Genomic DNA, 21,590 nt, shown 5'->3' with positions numbered 1-21,590 from the left:
AACCTATAGCTAAAAGGATTATGAGTATTCGAAGGTTGATTTTCAATGAAGCGTCATCTAAATGAGAAGATCCTTTTGGAATGATTAAGTAAATGATGTTAATTTGTTTGTTTCTATGTGCCTATCCCGACTTTTCTAGGTCTCTGTCTGATCTGTCAGAGCTCATAGATTGTACCTGAGTGCGAGCACTTCACCACTTCAGGCCCAGCACTGTTAAATTTTAACTCATTAGTGAAAAGTGGAATGATAGGAGACTCATGGTATCGAATATGCAATTTTATATTTGTGATCGTACATATAAAAGTTATTTATCAGCAATCAGAATACATTCTATGAGCTAATTTTAAGAAAGATGCGATAACATAGTTTTGTTGTTGTTAACATGAGCGCATCGAAAATAAAACTTAGTTTATAGATAATAACAACATCTGCTGGTCAATGACTAACGTAAAGACTATTCTGAGAGATTAAAATAAAAAAAACTTCAGCATTTGTAAGAAATGTTATCTTCATATGTAATCTGAAATACAGTTCAGAAATCAAACTCTGTTTGAAATTAATAATTCTTCGCCAGCTTTAAATGTGCTTCTTCAAATGGCTTACTAGGAGGTAACGAATTACTGAGATCGAGTTATGCGGTACTGATGATCTCTAATAAGGGTGAAACCGGTATATCGCTACTCTCCCTTGATGACATACATACTCCTTGGTTTCTTTCGATTATGATTCCTATGAAATGGCATGAAATCTTCTGTTTGACAATGGTTATGTTGATGGCATTTTTGTTGATGCATGAACCAGATAGTTAAGATATTACGCACTTGGAAATCGTACTTCTTTTTCTTTTTGTATTTTCATCTTTCATAAAAATTATTTGTAGGATTAAATTACAATCAGGTATAAAGTCGCCAGAATCAAAACAGAAATGTCAAATACAAAAACATAGACAGACATGAAATTTCAAATGTCAAGTATTACAATCATAGATAGGATATAATATCATTTGGCATAACCTATGCCCTATAATAAAGAATATAGCGATAATTTCTGTCGATTAATTTCCCAGGTTCGAAATACACCGAGGTGCCGATAAGGCCGGCGAACTACTAGCCGCCTTCGAACTGCTGGAGATACCAAAGGACCAAGACGCCGACCTTCCTCCCCTACCCGCTCCCAAAGAGATACCCATGTTCAAGGACACCGACCTTAGGACTTTCACCGCTCCCATCCTGCCGGTGCCCAGAGGTATCCGACCCACGCTGGCCCGTTACCGGATAGAGGTTCTGTTCTGGGGCCTTCGCGATCTCAAGAGGGTCCACATGCTGAGCGTGGACAGGCCGAGGGTGGACGTGGAGTGCGCCGGTCAGATCCTGTCTTCCACCATCATCCAGAACGCGAAGAAGAATCCGAATTTCACCAACCCCGTCAAGTTCTTCGAGATCGACTTGCCGGAGCAAGAGCTGTACCGTCCGCCGCTGACCATTCGGTGCGTGGACTGCAGGAGCTGGGGCCTGTTCACGCTGGTTGGGACGCACACCATCAACTCCATACATAAATACATGTACATACCACCAAGTGCTAAAGACGCGGATGCCTCTACGAATACGCCGCAGAAGATGCTTGTAGTTGATGATTGGAGTGTTGGATTTCACGGACCAAACCAGAGGTAAGTGGCTTCTTTTCTATTTTGGGCGCTCTTCCATCGAACAGATTGCTCATCTCGTGGTGTATATTTTTTTCAATTTTGAGCCAGGCATATTCCACTCGCTCATGATGAATCCGTGAGGCAAATTTAAGAATAATAACTTACGAAGCTAAATCCTAATGGCTTGAAATCTTCACTATGGGTTCGAATCTCGAATCCATGGTTGAGTCCTCCAAATTACATGGCAGCCCAACCAGTATAAACAGAATTCCCTATTACCCTCATTGAAAGAGGGATAAAATCATTATGTATTTATTTCACAAAGACAACATTACCTTCAATTTCGAATCATTTGGAAGCCAATGTTTACACATTCAACATACGAGTACAGAAAATTTCTACAATTTTGCATTCGAAACTAGTTACTGTTAAATGCCAAATATTTTCAGCTGAACAAATGTTTGTAATCCCAATTAGTTCTCGAATCAATACTGAAACTTTCATGGCCTAGCACCCTTTGTATCTTGTGGTGTGATAGATAATCATTTTACGCCGTGTTATGTGGATGTGATAATCAGAAATAGTATTATTCATTGGCGTTGAAGAAATTCAGGAATATATTAAGATACCTACAGTAACAAAAACATAAGGTGAATAGACACATACATATACGTAACATTGCAAGATTCTTCATGGAAAGAACAAAGTTCTCTTTATCATCGGAGCAGGTGCTGTTTTTTTTGGGTGTGGGTTGGTTATAAGGAAGGTCATGTTGTTATTGAAGCAGGGGCGCCGAAAAATTCTTTGCATCAGGCGCCAAAATTACTCACGCCAGACCTGATGAACAGTATATAATTTGAACATTCTATTAAACAAAATTGGTCCACCTTAATTAATATACCTGTTTAATCAAATCCATAGATAGAATTGCAAAACATTCAACACAATCACTCGACAACCTATTATGTTTCTGAAGGAGTTTTAACCTCTCTCAAAGGCATGATAGTGTATTTACGAATATTTAATCGCAGTATGTTCTCCTATTGACCAATCGAAACTATTTCCGAAAAAAATCCTACTTAAAAAATATCCAGGTGGACAATTTATTGTGGGCCACTTGTGTATACCTGAAAACACGTTTTTCAACTAGCTGAAGATGCTTTAAAGTTGAAACGAGTTGTATACTCAGTGAAATTAAAGTTTCGGTGAAAATAATAATTATAATGAATTTATTATATGGAATAGATAACTCATCAATACGAGTTTTTTATAAGGTTTCTATTATTTTTGAATTACAGCCCTGGTAACAACAATACCAACATCAAGACGCCTCTTCTACCAAAAGATAACACCGGAGGTGGTTATGGAACTCAAGAACACCTAATGATGTTTGTACCTGATTTGTCCTCAATAGTTAGAAAAAGGAAAATTAGTGTCGCTGTTGAAGAAGAGGATGATGATGAAGACGAGAATAAGGATTGGTGGACCAAGTACTATGCATCGGTAGAACAAATGTGTGACGAATCCAAAGAGGTATGTGGAAGAAACTCTTGTTTTATATCTTATCTTGTAACATTTTATCGCATAGACTGATGTGATATTTAAGGGAGATCAAATATTTGAAATTATTAGCAAAATGAAGAAGCTTGGAGATAGAGGAGTAGTGAGCCCTCGATTCTACAGACCGAGATAATAGCTGTTTATGTATACGCCCAGGAGAGTCTCAAAATGAACCTCAAGGGGGCGCATGTCTATATCACCACGGACAGCAGAACCACGCTGAGATCCTTGGAATCGTGTTGTCGGGGGTGTCTGCTGACTTGGGAGTGCCGTAACACCATAAAGCAAATGGCCAGAGGAAATAAGGTGACTCTACTATGAGTACCAGTAGGGCACTGTGGGGTTGAAGGAAATGAAAGAGCTGATGAACTTGCAAAAAGTGCATCAAGGTTAACACCTTCTGGACCTGAGCCTCTCTGTAGGATAGGAAAAGACCAATATTAAGCTGCGGTCCCGCTATGGGAGTTGAAGAGCAGGACAATCCACTGGACTAACACTCCTAGACTTGTTCAAACAAATAAATTTGTGAAGATTTCACCTACCTACGCCAAAAAGCTACTGAAACTGTCGCGAGCCGAGCTTCAGGTGATGGTGGGTCTGCTGACGGGGCACAAACATCATTTGTACCGTATGGGAAAGTCAGCAGACGAGATTTGCATGCTCTGTGGATCGGAAGCATAAACAGGAACACATGGTATGCAAGTGTCCGGAGCTGGCTGGCCTAAGAACCATTCACATGGGTAAGCCGGTCCTGGATACCAAAGAGGTAACGGTCAAGGCCCCTAAGGAGGTTGTCAATTTTATTTACGTCATTGACAACCTACCTGGGTTTCTATGAATGAGTAGGGTAGAGAACAAAAGATCTGCATGATCGCATTTCCCGGAAGGCTTACCGAACCAAAACGACCCCAGTTCAAATAATAATAATAGAGGAGTAAGATTAAGATTTTACTGAGCGGGTTTCATTCCACTGCAACCTAATGGTCTATTGTGCCGCCCCCGATCAGTATCTCGGATGGTTTCAAGGACGCTACTTCCTCACTTCTACAATTTTCTTGTCCCAAGCAGATTTTGCGTTGGTTAGTGATGGCGAGGCATTCCGTCACCAGGTGATCTGGAGTTTCCTCCTCCTCTCCGCAGAATTTGCACTAGTCATTTTCTGCTAGACCCATCCTCATTAGGTGTTTCCTAAGGCGAGCCTGTGAGGAAGTGTAGTATATTCTTGCTAATATCCAGATACTTCTCAGATCTCGCAGTGTCAAAGTTTCGAAGGAATTTTTTGGAATGATCCAACCCTGTAAGATTCCGCCTGAGTGTTTCTCTTTCGGTTTTTTCCTTCTCTTCTGAACATTTGCCTAAACTACTACGGGTCAATGAAAGAAGTTATGCTCCTTTTCTGGCAAGTATGTTTGCCTCTTCATTCACTTTAATAACCAAGTGGCCGGGGACCCAGACTAAGAAGACCTGGTTTTTTTGCCCATTCCATTTAGTTTTCTTCAGCACTCCAAACTATTTTAGAATCGATGATATGTGAGCTCAGTGCTTCGATTGCATTCCTACTATCAGAATTTATCGCTATACAGGGTGTTTCATTGAAAAACGGAAATACTTCACAGGTGCATAGGTGGCACCAAGGCGGTTCTGGAGATACCCCATTTATTGGGTCTTACTGTCTTCGTAGCCGAGATACAGGGTGTTTTATGAATTTTGCCCGTTTCTTTCTGAGGCCATATCAAACGAACCACCCGGTATATTTTCTTCATATTTGGCAAATATGTTCCTGATTGAGAGCCCAAACGTATCATGCAATAACCGCCTTGTTTCCATCGTGGTTTTAGAACCATCTGTTTTCCATTCAATGATATTTTTTGAGAACTGGGATTGTGGATTCCCTCTTCCGAGGTAGAGGAGTATAAAAGAATTACAAAATCGATAATAGGTTTCTCCAATATTCTCCATGGAGACAAATCAATTTTTGCAGGCATGTACCAATTTCCAAAGCACTTGATAACTTAATAAACCTTTGTAATAATTCGGGCAAAATAAAAATTAACTTCCCTTATCATTTCAACAGTTCACGTTTCGGAATCTCGGAATCAAAAAGTCTAATAAATATAATCCGTCCGCCGTTAAGAGCTTTTCTCGGAACCAACGAAAGCTATTCAAGTAAAATTCGGTACAAAAATCGCTTTTAACACCGCATTGATTCTTCAAGTTCAAGATTACGATCCATGAATTTTTAACACAAACAATTTAGAATCCAAAGTTCTATTTGGATAATCTTTGAAATATTTTTCAAGCCGAAGAAAATATAAAGCATTGCATAAAATTTGCAGTATTCTCCGTTCCGATTCCATCGGAATCTGAGCTCAATGTATCAACTGCTTCTTCAAACAACGTTGACATCTAATCCTCAAGATTAATCGATTCAAAAAACCCAAAAACATTTTTGGGTTGAATTATATTTTTGAATCTTGATTTCATTAACGTCTGCTATTGTATAAATGTTAAAAATTGAATATTTTCTCACTAGGAGCAAATGAGAGTCTTCAAGGGTAACAATCTAGATATTCCTAATCAAAATGAAAATTCGACATCACCTAGCACAATATCGGAGAAGAGTCCTTCGACAGGTGAATCGAGAAAAAAATTCAATTTCAAAACTGCTGTCAACGCTTCTAGATTCACCACAAGAATTAGTCCGAAAGGACCAAGAAAAATAAACGTTGAAGATAAAAAGAAAAAGTCTACTACCTTCAAGGTGAGTTACTTTTTTGCTGTTCATCAAAAAAATCTTATTAATCATTGATTTTTTTCAGATTTACAAGAACGAACTGGAGCAGCAAGCAGAGTACAATCAATTCAAAGACTGGCTCATGACTTTTCCTCTGTACAGGGGAAAGAAAACTGAAGATGATGCTGAAGATGACAGCAGGATCGTTGGGTATTTCAAGGTAGACTAATTAATATTTCTATACATATGGTGTTACCAAATTAGACGCGAACCTTGAAGGAGGTGTTAGTATCACTCATTTGCTGTCGATTAAGCCATATTTCTTGATAAACTAAAATCAACAGTTTCCAAGATATTTGAGTTGTTGTGGTGTTTAAAAAATTTTTCACCTTATTAAATTTTGGTCAAATTTTTCTACTTTGACCGAGTTTCATTTAAATTTTGAATTATTTTCATCAGAAAAAAAAATTGATATGTATTAAAAAGCGAAACTATGCTGTATCAGAATTAGTATGGATTGAAAAGTGGTATATGAAAAAAAAGAATATCAAATTGATAATATGAATTTGCCTGCAACTTTCGAATTCCTTAATTTATGTATGACAAAATTATTTTAAAAACTTGTCAAATTCCTGCTCCATTTCCTAAAGAAGTTTTCGTTAGAATGCAGGCACTAGTTTTGTTTCAGCAGATTTTGATTTGAAATGGGTAGAAAGCAAAGAAAAGAAAGTAATGAATTAAATATTTTCTCCTACAACTGTTATGGAAAGTAGCAAACTATTTCAAAACTATGCATTGCTCAAACTTTGAGAAAAATTACTCGACACGGCACTTTGCCCACACCTTGATAGACCAATGAAATTGAGCTTTTGAAAAATCATTCCTATGGAAACGCAATAAATGGAAAGAATCTGTCAATGAAGACCATTCTGATCAAAATTAGGTATATTACTTTATTATTATTTACATTTTTGCAGTTCTTGGAAAAATATACTGTGCAACATGTGGAGAAAGTCCTTTTCTCACTCGTGTGTTTGTGCACTCGCCAACCAGTCACACTCGTGAACAAAGTTTCTTATTTTTTCAGTTGTTACTTTCAGCCTGAAATCTTCTGTCATTCTTTCCGTTGCTTCGTCTATTCTAACGGTGTTAGATCCGGATTTCTCGCTGGCCAAGAAAATAATCCAAAATTATAATCAAATTTGGTCAATGTGTCATAAACGGGTTGGTCAGAGAATGTTGACCACCGTTCATTTATCTCCGGTTGAGATGTTCTTTTAACCCCTGGAAGAGCGGTTTTCCAGAGGTCTCGGAGAATTAATAATTATGTAAGTTCACCAAAGATGTTATACGTAAGTCCGGCCCGTCGCTTCAATGGACAGGTCTTATTAGTTGAATTTCTTTCTCTAGGGACAGGATTAGTTTATTGGGTCAATGAAAATCGATTTAAATTTTAAAACTGAATATAATGAAGAAAAATAAAAAATAACCAAAGTTACAATATCCCTTGAAGTGTTGACTCAACGACCAAAATTTTATAAAAAACAAAAAAAAATGTCTAAAATAATCTGTTATTCAAACAAACGAAACAATATACCAACTTTGAATTTGGGAGAATCGGGACTACTCAAATAAGCTCATTTTCATCGAAAAAGCATTCAAACATCAACAAATGAAATAAGAATTAATTAGCCAAAAGACTTGCCCTTATCCCACGATGCTAGGTGAGTATTTTAGGCCCTGCCTAAACCTAGTTTTAATTTCTTCAAACTTTTCATTCGAAACGTGTAATTCCTTCCTAATAACTCCACTCCTGATCCGCGAACTCCGATCTAATCTAATTTATTCCAAAGCAAATTCTAAACTTTATCCAAAAAAAAAAATAATCCCTATTTTTCTATTTCTGACCTAATTTTTCCTTTCTCAGAGCCAAAACAATCCCTTTTCCTGAATACTTAAAATCTCGAAAATGCACACATATACCAATTTACCGTCTATTTAACTTATCCTTATTAAATATTACTCTAATCTTGAAAAGAAATTATTTCGCTCTAAGTCCGGTTTCGCGACCGACGTTCGAATTCTAAACCCTTCTCAATAAGAGACCCTAAGCGATATTGATTTCTTCTTTCGACCTCCACAAAAATCGTAACCTCGTACTTCTCTAAGACCGCCCCAACAATTGCCCAAATTACCATGCCAATTAGATCATTGGTCAAAAAAATTTTTCATCCTTCTTTAATCTTCCATCAGTAGAACCTACCTCGGCTTCAAACCAGATTTTTCTGTCGATCTCAGCAAGAAATATACTTGGAATATGCCTACAGCCTAACGAATTTTCTGCTGTGTCATATATGACCAAAACGCATTTACTGAACTTGGATAAGCTAATATTTAGTTTATTCGTTCTTATCCGTGAAAGATTTATCGATTTCACCAACGTGGTGTCGAGGCGTGTGGAGACGGTAATTAAGAAAAGCAATAATTGAAAAATAAACATCCGGCTTCTAAACTAATATCGGTTTACATAAGTCGCAATCGATTTGAATTTAACGTATATTCCCTCTGCATAATAATTCCAATAGTTTCAATAATTTCCAAATATCCGATTTACTACATCACTCCCTTATCCGAAAAAGTTGTGGCATCGGATGCCATAACTTTTCCTTTACTTTAATCCTTATTAATGAAGTAGTCCTTCCTCTCCAGTTAACATAATAACTCTAACTCCTATATCAAAAATGAGACTAGCTCAAACTAATTCAAAATTTTTCATTCTTAAACTAAAACTCATCATTAACAAATATCAAACTTATTTACTAACAAATACAAAATAAAACTATATCCTCGTAACCAAACTTTTCAAAAGCTAATCTTCAAAAAAAAAAACTATATCATTTCTACCTACTCTAAGGTCTTAAATTAAGTCTATGGTGGTATGTTTTCCGACATTATTCAATAATTCAAATAAAAATATTATTAACTCAAGAAACAAAAATCTAAATCTTAATACATAAACAAAACAACAAAACAAAATTCATCATATTGTAATAAACTGGCCTGTAGTTGGGTGTTAATGTTTAAAAAGGAACTTATTAGAAGAGCGGCTTTCTATAGTTCTGGCCAGTATAGTTGAAATTAACACAATTTCTCTTTTATGAAAGAATCTTTCGTGCGTCCGGCTTATGCACTAGGATAAGTCTTATATTTGATCTTTTTCGAGGAGGTGTTTCACTGAATGAGACCAAGTATTTTTGAATAACAAAGTTTAATAATGGATTGAAATAATTAATGAAAAAAAATACAATCAATAAAATTTGCACATTACTAGCCTATGGCAAACACCTTAACAGTAAATAAGAAAAAAATTATAACCTTCGACAATCTTGGACTATTTTGGTAAATCTTTCATAAGGAGAAAAATCATCAAACAATATATATAAGATTAAATTAAATATCCTTACCCTGGATATCACAATCACTGTTCAAATAAACCTTTCAACAAATTCCCTATTTGTAACTTTCCTGAAAACCGTTCCCGCAAACCGACTTGAACTTTATTCCACTTAGGATCGAACTTGAACTGTCTACTGAATTGAAAACTATTGTTTTTATAGTTGAATAATCGTCACCCTCCTTCTACCAAATTTTTCTAAGCGTCTATCTTCTTTTTCCTTTCGTCCAATCAGAGTGATTGTCCTTATGTACCTAGATTATTGGTTCCACCCCATGTTATGTACTATTGACATGAGGTTGTACCGTTGGTACCGCCTAAATTGGAAACCATTTTGGACGCGCACCACCGTTGGTGGTCCCTTCGAATAGAACAGATTTTTATGTTCGAAGTTTTGGGCCATTTAAACCTCCCTAGAGTTTTTACGACTACATTTTTATTGCTTTGACATCCTGTACAAATGTTTTGAAATTGGAACCTACTTGTTTTATCGTGGGATATCGACAGTGCCAACTACCCTGGGGTGTTTATCTTAAGCCAGGATGAAGGATTTAATGCCTAATAAATGTGAGGGGTGACAACGACTTCGTTTGCGTTCACTCTTCTGGGATAGAACCGGGAATTTGTTGAATATCCTTTCAATGAGCCTGTAGGTATTGCGAATTATCATTCACATTCATTACAATATCAATTCAAAACAATTTTTCTCTCATGCACTTCACTATCTCCAGCATGGAGTTTATTCACTTTTCGGGATTTCAAAATTTCACTATCGCGGCACTGCCTGGTTCCATAATACTGCTTCCTTAGGTTGTCTGGTGGAATGGTACTGTATTTCTTCCATGGATCTCATCTTCGTCACGGAAATGACCTTTTACTTCGACGTCCATCATAGTTCTGGTGATCTTCTCTTCTTCTTCTTCTTGACGATTCATTTCTCTCATAGGACTTATGCTTCATAGACTGGCTAGCTTTATTTTCCACATAACAACTTTCATATAAGGACTGGCGGTAGTATGATTCCAAGGCCATATTTAATCATACGGAATACAACGTTGAATACCATAAGTCCATTCATAAATACTCGACTATCGGTGAGGGAGCCATTTCTCCCAAATTACATACTCGTCTTCCAACGACGTCTACTGTACTACTAATCCACTAGCATACTTCAACCATTACATCTTGGTTTCAAGATTCAGGATTCTCTGAGCATCTTCTTCATCCTCAGTTTCATCGTAATCCTTCTTCCTTCATAATATAATCTTCTTCAGTCAACATTTCTTCTTCCTCGTCTTCTTCTCAGCTTTTCTCTAAAGTTCCTCTTTATCTAAAGCCCATTGATTGATCAACTCTCAAACCAGTTTATCGAAAAGGTTATCGTCACTTCATGATGTCATTTCAGTTTTGGACATTAACACACACAATTGGAAGTAAGGTCATTCCGTTAACTAGGATTTGATCCATCCATCTTCCTGAAGTTACCTCCATCTTTCGTTGTAGACTTCTTCTTCAATTCGCAAATTTTCATAAAATATTACAAAAAAAAATATAATCTGTGCATTATTTAGTTCTAACTAGATATCAATATCTCCCTTAAAATTTCGTAATCAATCAAAATAATGAAAAAACTCAAACCAACTAATTATATGAACATAACCACCATAAACTTTCATTGAATTTACCAAAAAAAAAAAATTATTCCATATATTTCACTGTCAAACCCTTGGGTTGAATGTCTCCTTTATATTGTCTCAAATTATCCATTCTGATTTCCAAATAAAACTCTATAAATTTCCCTTCGTTTTTCCGAAGCCTAACATAATAAAAACAAAAATATAAAAAAAAATGAGACATCCTTATCCCAAAACGGGGACCCTATATCCAGTAGTGGCTTCCTTGTAAGAAGGATCCACTAGAATCTCACGTTGGGCAGGGCCGACTCAATTCCCTGAGGGACCTGTGTCCCACGTTACCCGCAAATCTAATATAATCAATTCATTCTTCTTACTTTATTCTATCGTCATTCCAAATTTTCAATATCCATTTCCAGAATAAACTGTTGAATATAACCAAAAAAAATCAAAAAAGAATTAAAACATCCATATACTAAAATGGGACCATATATCCAGTAGTGGCTTCCTTGGAAGAAGGAGCCACTAGAATCTCACGTTGGGCAGGATCGACTCAATTCCCTGAGGAACCTGTGTCCCACGTTACCCGTAAATCTTACTTTATTCTATCGTCATTCCAAATTTTCAATATCCATTTCCAAAATAAACTGTTGAATATAACCAAAAAAAAAATCAAAAAAGAATTAAAACATCCATATACTAAAATGGGACCATATATCCAGTAGTGGCTTCCTTGGAAGAAGGAGCCACTAGAATCTCACGTTGGGCAGGGTCAACTCAATTCCCTGAGGAACCTGTGTCCCACGTTACCGTAAATCTAATATCGAAATTGAAAACAAACTCAGTTTTATATCATTTAAAAATTAAAAAAAAAAAAAAAAAGTATCTTATCTCCCAAACAGCCTACACTACACCTACATTACAATGGATTCATCCGTAGGTACCGTTTTCTATTAGTCCCAACCCCATCGATCCGGTGGGCGACGTACTCTAGTCGATCTACGTAGAGGGATTTCCTCCTTCTCTATTTCCTCACTTTCTTCTTGTTCCTCATTTTCAAATTGCGCTCGGTTCCACATCGGAATCATCATTGGCGAAAATTCTCTTATCTCAGTACTTTCCTCATCTGACTCGGTATCGCTACCGTCCGTGTCTACTTTCTCCGAAACGTCGGGTTCTTCTATATCCGTCTCAAATTCATTTCTCGCGGTATACGATTTTAACCTATCTACATGAACGACTTGTTCCTCTCTACCCCCACATTTCCTAATTCTATAGGTCATCGGACCAAGCAATTCCACGATCCTACAAGGTCCTACCCAAGGTTCCATTAACTTTTTTGATATACCCTGTTTCGCCGACATTTTTTTCAAATAAACTAATTCCCCTATGTCAAATTGAGGATCCAATGTATTTTTATCAAATTTCTGATCCCTATAAGATTTTACCTTTTTTATTGGCTCAGTTAATTCCCGAGATTTCTTAATTGAAATATTTTGCTTCGAAATTTTTCCGTTTCCGCGGAATTTTCTCTCATCTATTTTTGACATCCCCGTTGCTTCATCGGCCAATAATTCTTCAACATCGCTATCTGATTGATTAATCCCTTCTCGTTTTGAAAATCCCTTTGTTTCAAATTCCGCTATATTTTCCACTTGAATACCGATATCCCTCATTGCTAAATTTTTTTTCTTCACGTAATTTTCCGTTTGAGTACCGACCTCCGTCTTTACCTGCAATTTCTCTCTTTCGCCTTGTTTTTTCAAATTAACCTGCCTTACCCTGAAGTGATTAACTTGTATTTCCTCTTTCTTCTCCTCTGTATATCTATCCCCTGTATATATACCTTCATTCAAATCTTTATTCAGAAATTTAAACTCTCTTCCCCACATAGTTACCGATGGTTCGTGTTCATACTTAATATGCGCTTGATTTTCCTTAAGAAAATCCCTACCTAGTATTATATCAACGTTCCCTAATGTTTGATCATCCACTAATATGACCGTGCAATCTATCCTCAATCTTTCTCCTATTGGACTCACCGCAATATTCGCCGTACCCCAGGTACGTACATTATGACCTGATACGCTAGTTAACTCACAATCAACACCGCTGCCCCTGTATCTATCAAACAAACACCTATCTTTCCGTTGATACTTAATTTTATCAAATGAGGTACGTCATGCATTCCTGCCGAATGTACTTCCGGAATGACCAGGACCGTACGTTCCCTAATTTCTCTACTAGGTAGCCGTGTTTTTGGATAACGCAATCCGTTCTGAGTACCAATCTCCTTATTACACGTATTTACCGGCAATTTCTTTTTCTCGCTTAGTTTCTCCGACCTAACTCGATTTACACGATTCTCTTCAAATTTTCCCCATGATCCCATATTACTTGTTCCCTGATTACACGATTCAACTTCATTTCTCATCTCTATAGTCTTTTCCGTCTTTTCGGATGGCAAATTTATTTTTCGTGAAAAATCTCCCAATGTCAAAATCCTTTCGTCCTCCTGGTTCTATCTCACGATCGTTCCTAGCACATTCCTCTACCCAGCGCCCCGGCTGATTAACGATATTTCGCACTCCTTCAGTTTTATGTATCGCTCTCGCATTATTCCTACATTCCCTTGCGAAATGACCTAATTGACCACACGAAAAACAAATATTCTCAACTTTTTGTCCTCTTTTCCCCCCACTTAATCCAGTATTCCTACAATTTTTCGCAATATGTCCTTTCTTCTCGCATAATTGGCAAGATATTTCAGATTCAATTACCGATATTTTTGAATTAAATGACCTGTATCCCTGAATAATTTTATTTTTCATTTCATGTAATTTTACCAATTCTTCCGCTTTCTCTAAATCCAAATTTTTTTCTAGTAACAAAAACATACCAACCTCCTTCATAATATCTTTTCGAAGTCCCATTTTAAACTGATTTAAAATCAAATCTTTATTTTTCTTTCGCAATCCTATTTCCTCATCCGCTTTTGCCCCGGCTAAATCTTCATTTAATAATTCTGCGCCAATAGTTTTTAATCTGGTACAAAATGTAGATACATCCTCATCTTGTCTTTGTATACATCTACTTGAATTCCACTGACATTCCCCCGGTAATTTTTGCGACGTAAATTTTTCAGTTAGTCTCAATTTTAATTCTGCATAAGTTAATAAATTTAAAGTAACATCCGATTTGAAATAGCTGTATGCTTCGCCTACCAACTTCAGTTTCAATAGAGTGAGGGTTTCGTCCTCACTCCATCCCTCCAATTTTGCCCTTAGTTCCAATTTATCAAAATATCTCAAAACTTTTTTTCCTGAAAAATTTTCCAAGGTAGTCGACATCATTCCTAGCGAATAACGTTGCATATTTACTATTGCCGGATTCACAGGTGGATTTCCGCCTGGTGCATTAACTGAACTTGAAGTAGCGCTGTTAACAGTACCAGGTAGAAGAGGTGTAATCGACATTTTTAATTGAATTTGAATATTGAAAAAAAAATTATAACAATGATACAACCAATACAATATTTTACCTTTACACTTATATATTTGGTATCCCACGTTGATCAACTTTACCTGATAATCCCTAAATTTCTTTCTAACACCGAAAACTGTAAATTCCAAATCTAGCACAAATCTGACTTCAATGTCTACTTGAAACTCTTTTTCAAATTTCGAAAATTAGAGTATAAACCAAAACTTTCTTAAAAATGATTTTATAAGAAAATCACTCCAATTAAAAAAATGTCTTAAAACAAATACCTCTAATGAATTATGAAAATTATTTATTTACTTCTACTTCTAGTTGATTTTAAAAATGAAAATTAACTAAAATATGATTCAGGCCCAACAGCTGATTTTCTGCAACTTCCTAAATAACATACCAAAATATAAAACTATCAGAATCCGACACACTCCTCCACCTCAACAGAAATTATATGTTTTACCCCTGATATGAAAAACAACAATATGCTCAAAATATTTCAAATTCCAAAATATTAATCATACACAAAGAATACAAGGTCTATTCATCCAAAAGTCTCCCAATTCAACAGTTTCTTTCTCAAACTTTACTCTAATACTTCAATGTTATAAATCCTCAAAATTTCAACTATCAGAAATTAACTTTTTGAAAAATATCCGATCCCAGACAGAAAAAAAAATCAAGTATTCTCTTAAGCTATCACCAATTTGTCATATTATCCCAGAGAAACAAAAATCAACTAATATCCCACCAAGCTGTCACCAATTTGTCATAAACGGGTTGGTCAGAGAATGTTGACCACCGTTCATTTATCTCCGGTTGAGATGTTCTTTTAACCCCTGGAAGAGCGGTTTTCCAGAGGTCTCGGAGAATTAATAATTATGTAAGTTCACCAAAGATGTTATACGTAAGTGCGACCCGTCGCTTCAATGGACAGGTCTTATTAGTTGAATTTCTTTCTCTAGGGACAGGATTAGTTTATTGGGTCAATGAAAATCGATTTAAATTTTAAAACTAAATATAATAAAGAAAAATAAAAAATATCCAAAGTTACAATATCCCTTGAAGTGTTGACTCAACGACCAAAATTTTATAAAAAACAAAAAAAAATGTCTACAATAATCTGTTATTCAAACAAACGAAACAATATACCAACTTTGAATTTGGGAGAATCGGGACTACTCAAATAAGCTCATTTTCATCGAAAAAGCATTCAAACATCAACAAATGAAATAAGAATTAATTAGCCAAAAGACTTGCCCTTATCCCACGATGCTAGGTGAGTATTTTAGGCCCTGCCTAAACCTAGTTTTAATTTCTTCAAACTTTTCATTCGAAACGTGTAATTCCTTCCTAATAACTTCACTCCTGATCCGCGAACTCCGATCTAATCTAATTTATTCCAAAGCAAATTCTAAACTTTATCCAAAAAAAAAAATAATCCCTATTTTTCTATTTCTGACCTAATTCTTCTTTTCTCAGAGCCAAAACAATCCCTTTTCCTGAATACTTAAAATCTCGAAAATGCACACATATACCAATTTACCGTCTATTTAACTTATCCTTATTAAATATTACTCTAATCTTGAAAAGAAATTATTTTGCTCTAAGTCCGGTTTCGCGACCGACGTTCGAATTCTAAACCCTTCTCAATAAGAGACCCTAAGCGATACTGATTTCTTCTTTCGACCTCCACAAAAATCGTAACCTCGTACTTCTCTAAGACCGCCCCAACAATTGCCCAAATTACCATGCCAATTAGATCATTGGTCAAAAAAATTTTTCATCCTTCTTTAATCTTCCATCAGTAGAACCTACCTCGGCTTCAAACCAGATTTTTCTGTCGATCTCAGCAAGAAATATACTTGGAATATGCCTACAGCCTAACGAATTTTCTGCTGTGTCATATATGACCAAAACGCATTTACTGAACTTGGATAAGCTAATATTTAGTTTATTCGTTCTTATCCGTGAAAGATTTATCGATTTCACCAACGTGGTGTCGAGGCGTGTGGAGACGGTAATTAAGAAAAGCAATAATTGAAAAATAAACATCCGGCTTCTAAACTAATATCGGTTTACATAAGTCGCAATCGATTTGAATTTAACGTATATTCCCTCTGCATAATAATTCCAATAGTTTCAATAATTTCCAAATATCCGATTTACTACATCACTCCCTTATCCGAAAAAGTTGTGGCATCGGATGCCATAACTTTTCCTTTACTTTAATCCTTATTAATGAAGTAGTCCTTCCTCTCCAGTTAACATAATAACTCTAACTCCTATATCAAAAATGAGACTAGCTCAAACTAATTCAAAATTTTTCATTCTTAAACTAAAACTCATCATTAACAAATATCAAACTTATTTACTAACAAATACAAAATAAAACTATATCCTCGTAACCAAACTTTTCAAAAGCTAATCTTCAAAAAAAAAAACTATATCATTTCTACCTACTCTAAGGTCTTAAATTAAGTCTATGGTGGTATGTTTTCCGACATTATTCAATAATTCAAATAAAAATATTATTAACTCAAGAAACAAAAATCTAAATCTTAATACATAAACAAAACAACAAAACAAAATTCATCATATTGTAATAAACTGGCCTGTAGTTGGGTGTTAATGTTTAAAAAGGAACTTATTAGAAGAGCGGCTTTCTATAGTTCTGGCCAGTATAGTTGAAATTAACACAATTTCTCTTTTATGAAAGAATCTTTCGTGCGTCCGGCTTATGCACTAGGATAAGTCTTATATTTGATCTTTTTCGAGGAGGTGTTTCACTGAATGAGACCAAGTATTTTTGAATAACAAAGTTTAATAATGGATTGAAATAATTAATGAAAAAAAATACAATCAATAAAATTTGCACATTACTAGCCTATGGCAAACACCTTAACAGTAAATAAGAAAAAAATTATAACCTTCGACAATCTTGGACTATTTTGGTAAATCTTTCATAAGGAGAAAAATCATCAAACAATATATATAAGATTAAATTAAATATCCTTACCCTGGATATCACAATCACTGTTCAAATAAACCTTTCAACAAATTCCCTATTTGTAACTTTCCTGAAAACCGTTCCCGCAAACCGACTTGAACTTTATTCCACTTAGGATCGAACTTGAACTGTCTACTGAATTGAAAACTATTGTTTTTATAGTTGAATAATCGTCACCCTCCTTCTACCAAATTTTTCTAAGCGTCTATCTTCTTTTTCCTTTCGTCCAATCAGAGTGATTGTCCTTATGTACCTAGATTATTGGTTCCACCCCATGTTATGTACTATTGACATGAGGTTGTACCGTTGGTACCGCCTAAATTGGAAACCATTTTGGACGCGCACCACCGTTGGTGGTCCCTTCGAATAGAACAGATTTTTATGTTCGAAGTTTTGGGCCATTTAAACCTCCCTAGAGTTTTTACGACTACATTTTTATTGCTTTGACATCCTGTACAAATGTTTTGAAATTGGAACCTACTTGTTTTATCGTGGGATATCGACAGTGCCAACTACCCTGGGGTGTTTATCTTAAGCCAGGATGAAGGATTTAATGCCTAATAAATGTGAGGGGTGACAACGACTTCGTTTGCGTTCACTCTTCTGGGATAGAACCGGGAATTTGTTGAATATCCTTTCAATGAGCCTGTAGGTATTGCGAATTATCATTCACATTCATTACAATATCAATTCAAAACAATTTTTCTCTCATGCACTTCACTATCTCCAGCATGGAGTTTATTCACTTTTCGGGATTTCAAAATTTCACTATCGCGGCACTGCCTGGTTCCATAATACTGCTTCCTTAGGTTGTCTGGTGGAATGGTACTGTATTTCTTCCATGGATCTCATCTTCGTCACGGAAATGACCTTTTACTTCGACGTCCATCATAGTTCTGGTGATCTTCTCTTCTTCTTCTTCTTGACGATTCATTTCTCTCATAGGACTTATGCTTCATAGACTGGCTAGCTTTATTTTCCACATAACAACTTTCATATAAGGACTGGCGGTAGTATGATTCCAAGGCCATATTTAATCATACGGAATACAACGTTGAATACCATAAGTCCATTCATAAATACTCGACTATCGGTGAGGGAGCCATTTCTCCCAAATTACATACTCGTCTTCCAACGACGTCTACTGTACTACTAATCCACTAGCATACTTCAACCATTACATCTTGGTTTCAAGATTCAGGATTCTCTGAGCATCTTCTTCATCCTCAGTTTCATCGTAATCCTTCTTCCTTCATAATATAATCTTCTTCAGTCAACATTTCTTCTTCCTCGTCTTCTTCTCAGCTTTTCTCTAAAGTTCCTCTTTATCTAAAGCCCATTGATTGATCAACTCTCAAACCAGTTTATCGAAAAGGTTATCGTCACTTCATGATGTCATTTCAGTTTTGGACATTAACACACACAATTGGAAGTAAGGTCATTCCGTTAACTAGGATTTGATCCATCCATCTTCCTGAAGTTACCTCCATCTTTCGTTGTAGACTTCTTCTTCAATTCGCAAATTTTCATAAAATATTACAAAAAAAAATATAATCTGTGCATTATTTAGTTCTAACTAGATATCAATATCTCCCTTAAAATTTCGTAATCAATCAAAATAATGAAAAAACTCAAACCAACTAATTATATGAACATAACCACCATAAACTTTCATTGAATTTACCAAAAAAAAAAAATTATTCCATATATTTCACTGTCAAACCCTTGGGTTGAATGTCTCCTTTATATTGTCTCAAATTATCCATTCTGATTTCCAAATAAAACTCTATAAATTTCCCTTCGTTTTTCCGAAGCCTAACATAATAAAAACAAAAATATAAAAAAAAATGAGACATCCTTATCCCAAAACGGGGACCCTATATCCAGTAGTGGCTTCCTTGTAAGAAGGATCCACTAGAATCTCACGTTGGGCAGGGCCGACTCAATTCCCTGAGGGACCTGTGTCCCACGTTACCCGCAAATCTAATATAATCAATTCATTCTTCTTACTTTATTCTATCGTCATTCCAAATTTTCAATATCCATTTCCAGAATAAACTGTTGAATATAACCAAAAAAAATCAAAAAAGAATTAAAACATCCATATACTAAAATGGGACCATATATCCAGTAGTGGCTTCCTTGGAAGAAGGAGCCACTAGAATCTCACGTTGGGCAGGATCGACTCAATTCCCTGAGGAACCTGTGTCCCACGTTACCCGTAAATCTTACTTTATTCTATCGTCATTCCAAATTTTCAATATCCATTTCCAAAATAAACTGTTGAATATAACCAAAAAAAAAATCAAAAAAGAATTAAAACATCCATATACTAAAATGGGACCATATATCCAGTAGTGGCTTCCTTGGAAGAAGGAGCCACTAGAATCTCACGTTGGGCAGGGTCAACTCAATTCCCTGAGGAACCTGTGTCCCACGTTACCGTAAATCTAATATCGAAATTGAAAACAAACTCAGTTTTATATCATTTAAAAATTAAAAAAAAAAAAAAAAAGTATCTTATCTCCCAAACAGCCTACACTACACCTACATTACAATGGATTCATCCGTAGGTACCGTTTTCTATTAGTCCCAACCCCATCGATCCGGTGGGCGACGTACTCTAGTCGATCTACGTAGAGGGATTTCCTCCTTCTCTATTTCCTCACTTTCTTCTTGTTCCTCATTTTCAAATTGCGCTCGGTTCCACATCGGAATCATCATTGGCGAAAATTCTCTTATCTCAGTACTTTCCTCATCTGACTCGGTATCGCTACCGTCCGTGTCTACTTTCTCCGAAACGTCGGGTTCTTCTATATCCGTCTCAAATTCATTTCTCGCGGTATACGATTTTAACCTATCTACATGAACGACTTGTTCCTCTCTACCCCCACATTTCCTAATTCTATAGGTCATCGGACCAAGCAATTCCACGATCCTACAAGGTCCTACCCAAGGTTCCATTAACTTTTTTGATATACCCTGTTTCGCCGACATTTTTTTCAAATAAACTAATTCCCCTATGTCAAATTGAGGATCCAATGTATTTTTATCAAATTTCTGATCCCTATAAGATTTTACCTTTTTTATTGGCTCAGTTAATTCCCGAGATTTCTTAATTGAAATATTTTGCTTCGAAATTTTTCCGTTTCCGCGGAATTTTCTCTCATCTATTTTTGACATCCCCGTTGCTTCATCGGCCAATAATTCTTCAACATCGCTATCTGATTGATTAATCCCTTCTCGTTTTGAAAATCCCTTTGTTTCAAATTCCGCTATATTTTCCACTTGAATACCGATATCCCTCATTGCTAAATTTTTTTTCTTCACGTAATTTTCCGTTTGAGTACCGACCTCCGTCTTTACCTGCAATTTCTCTCTTTCGCCTTGTTTTTTCAAATTAACCTGCCTTACCCTGAAGTGATTAACTTGTATTTCCTCTTTCTTCTCCTCTGTATATCTATCCCCTGTATATATACCTTCATTCAAATCTTTATTCAGAAATTTAAACTCTCTTCCCCACATAGTTACCGATGGTTCGTGTTCATACTTAATATGCGCTTGATTTTCCTTAAGAAAATCCCTACCTAGTATTATATCAACGTTCCCTAATGTTTGATCATCCACTAATATAACCGTGCAATCTATCCTCAATCTTTCTCCTATTGGACTCACCGCAATATTCGCCGTACCCCAGGTACGTACATTATGACCTGATACGCTAGTTAACTCACAATCAACACCGCTGCCCCTGTATCTATCAAACAAACACCTATCTTTCCGTTGATACTTAATTTTATCAAATGAGGTACGTCATGCATTCCTGCCGAATGTACTTCCGGAATGACCAGGACCGTACGTTCCCTAATTTCTCTACTAGGTAGCCGTGTTTTTGGATAACGCAATCCGTTCTGAGTACCAATCTCCTTATTACACGTATTTACCGGCAATTTCTTTTTCTCGCTTAGTTTCTCCGACCTAACTCGATTTACACGATTCTCTTCAAATTTTCCCCATGATCCCATATTACTTGTTCCCTGATTACACGATTCAACTTCATT

At 36.0% G+C, this 21,590-nt stretch overlaps 1 protein-coding gene across 6 annotated transcripts in view; it reads left to right on the top strand.

Moving 5' to 3' along the window:
* LOC123673941 (otoferlin-like) overlaps positions 1-21,590 on the top strand; it is a 218,658-nt gene that overhangs the window by 175,612 nt on the left and 21,456 nt on the right. For all 6 annotated transcript variants that reach the window (XM_045608715.1, XM_045608718.1, XM_045608716.1 and 3 more), the window contains 4 exons: positions 1,067-1,666; positions 2,944-3,178; positions 5,739-5,966; positions 6,025-6,159. In XM_045608715.1, coding sequence (XP_045464671.1) covers positions 1,067-1,666; positions 2,944-3,178; positions 5,739-5,966; positions 6,025-6,159 — 1,198 coding nt within the window. The remainder of the gene's footprint in view (positions 1-1,066; positions 1,667-2,943; positions 3,179-5,738; positions 5,967-6,024; positions 6,160-21,590) is intronic.

The sequence above is a fragment of the Harmonia axyridis genome, chromosome 2, assembly GCF_914767665.1.
Source record: "Harmonia axyridis chromosome 2, icHarAxyr1.1, whole genome shotgun sequence".
NCBI lineage: Eukaryota > Metazoa > Arthropoda > Insecta > Coleoptera > Coccinellidae > Harmonia > Harmonia axyridis.
The sequence above is the reverse complement of the archived record's forward strand: the minus strand, read 5'-3'. Positions and strand labels throughout refer to the sequence as shown.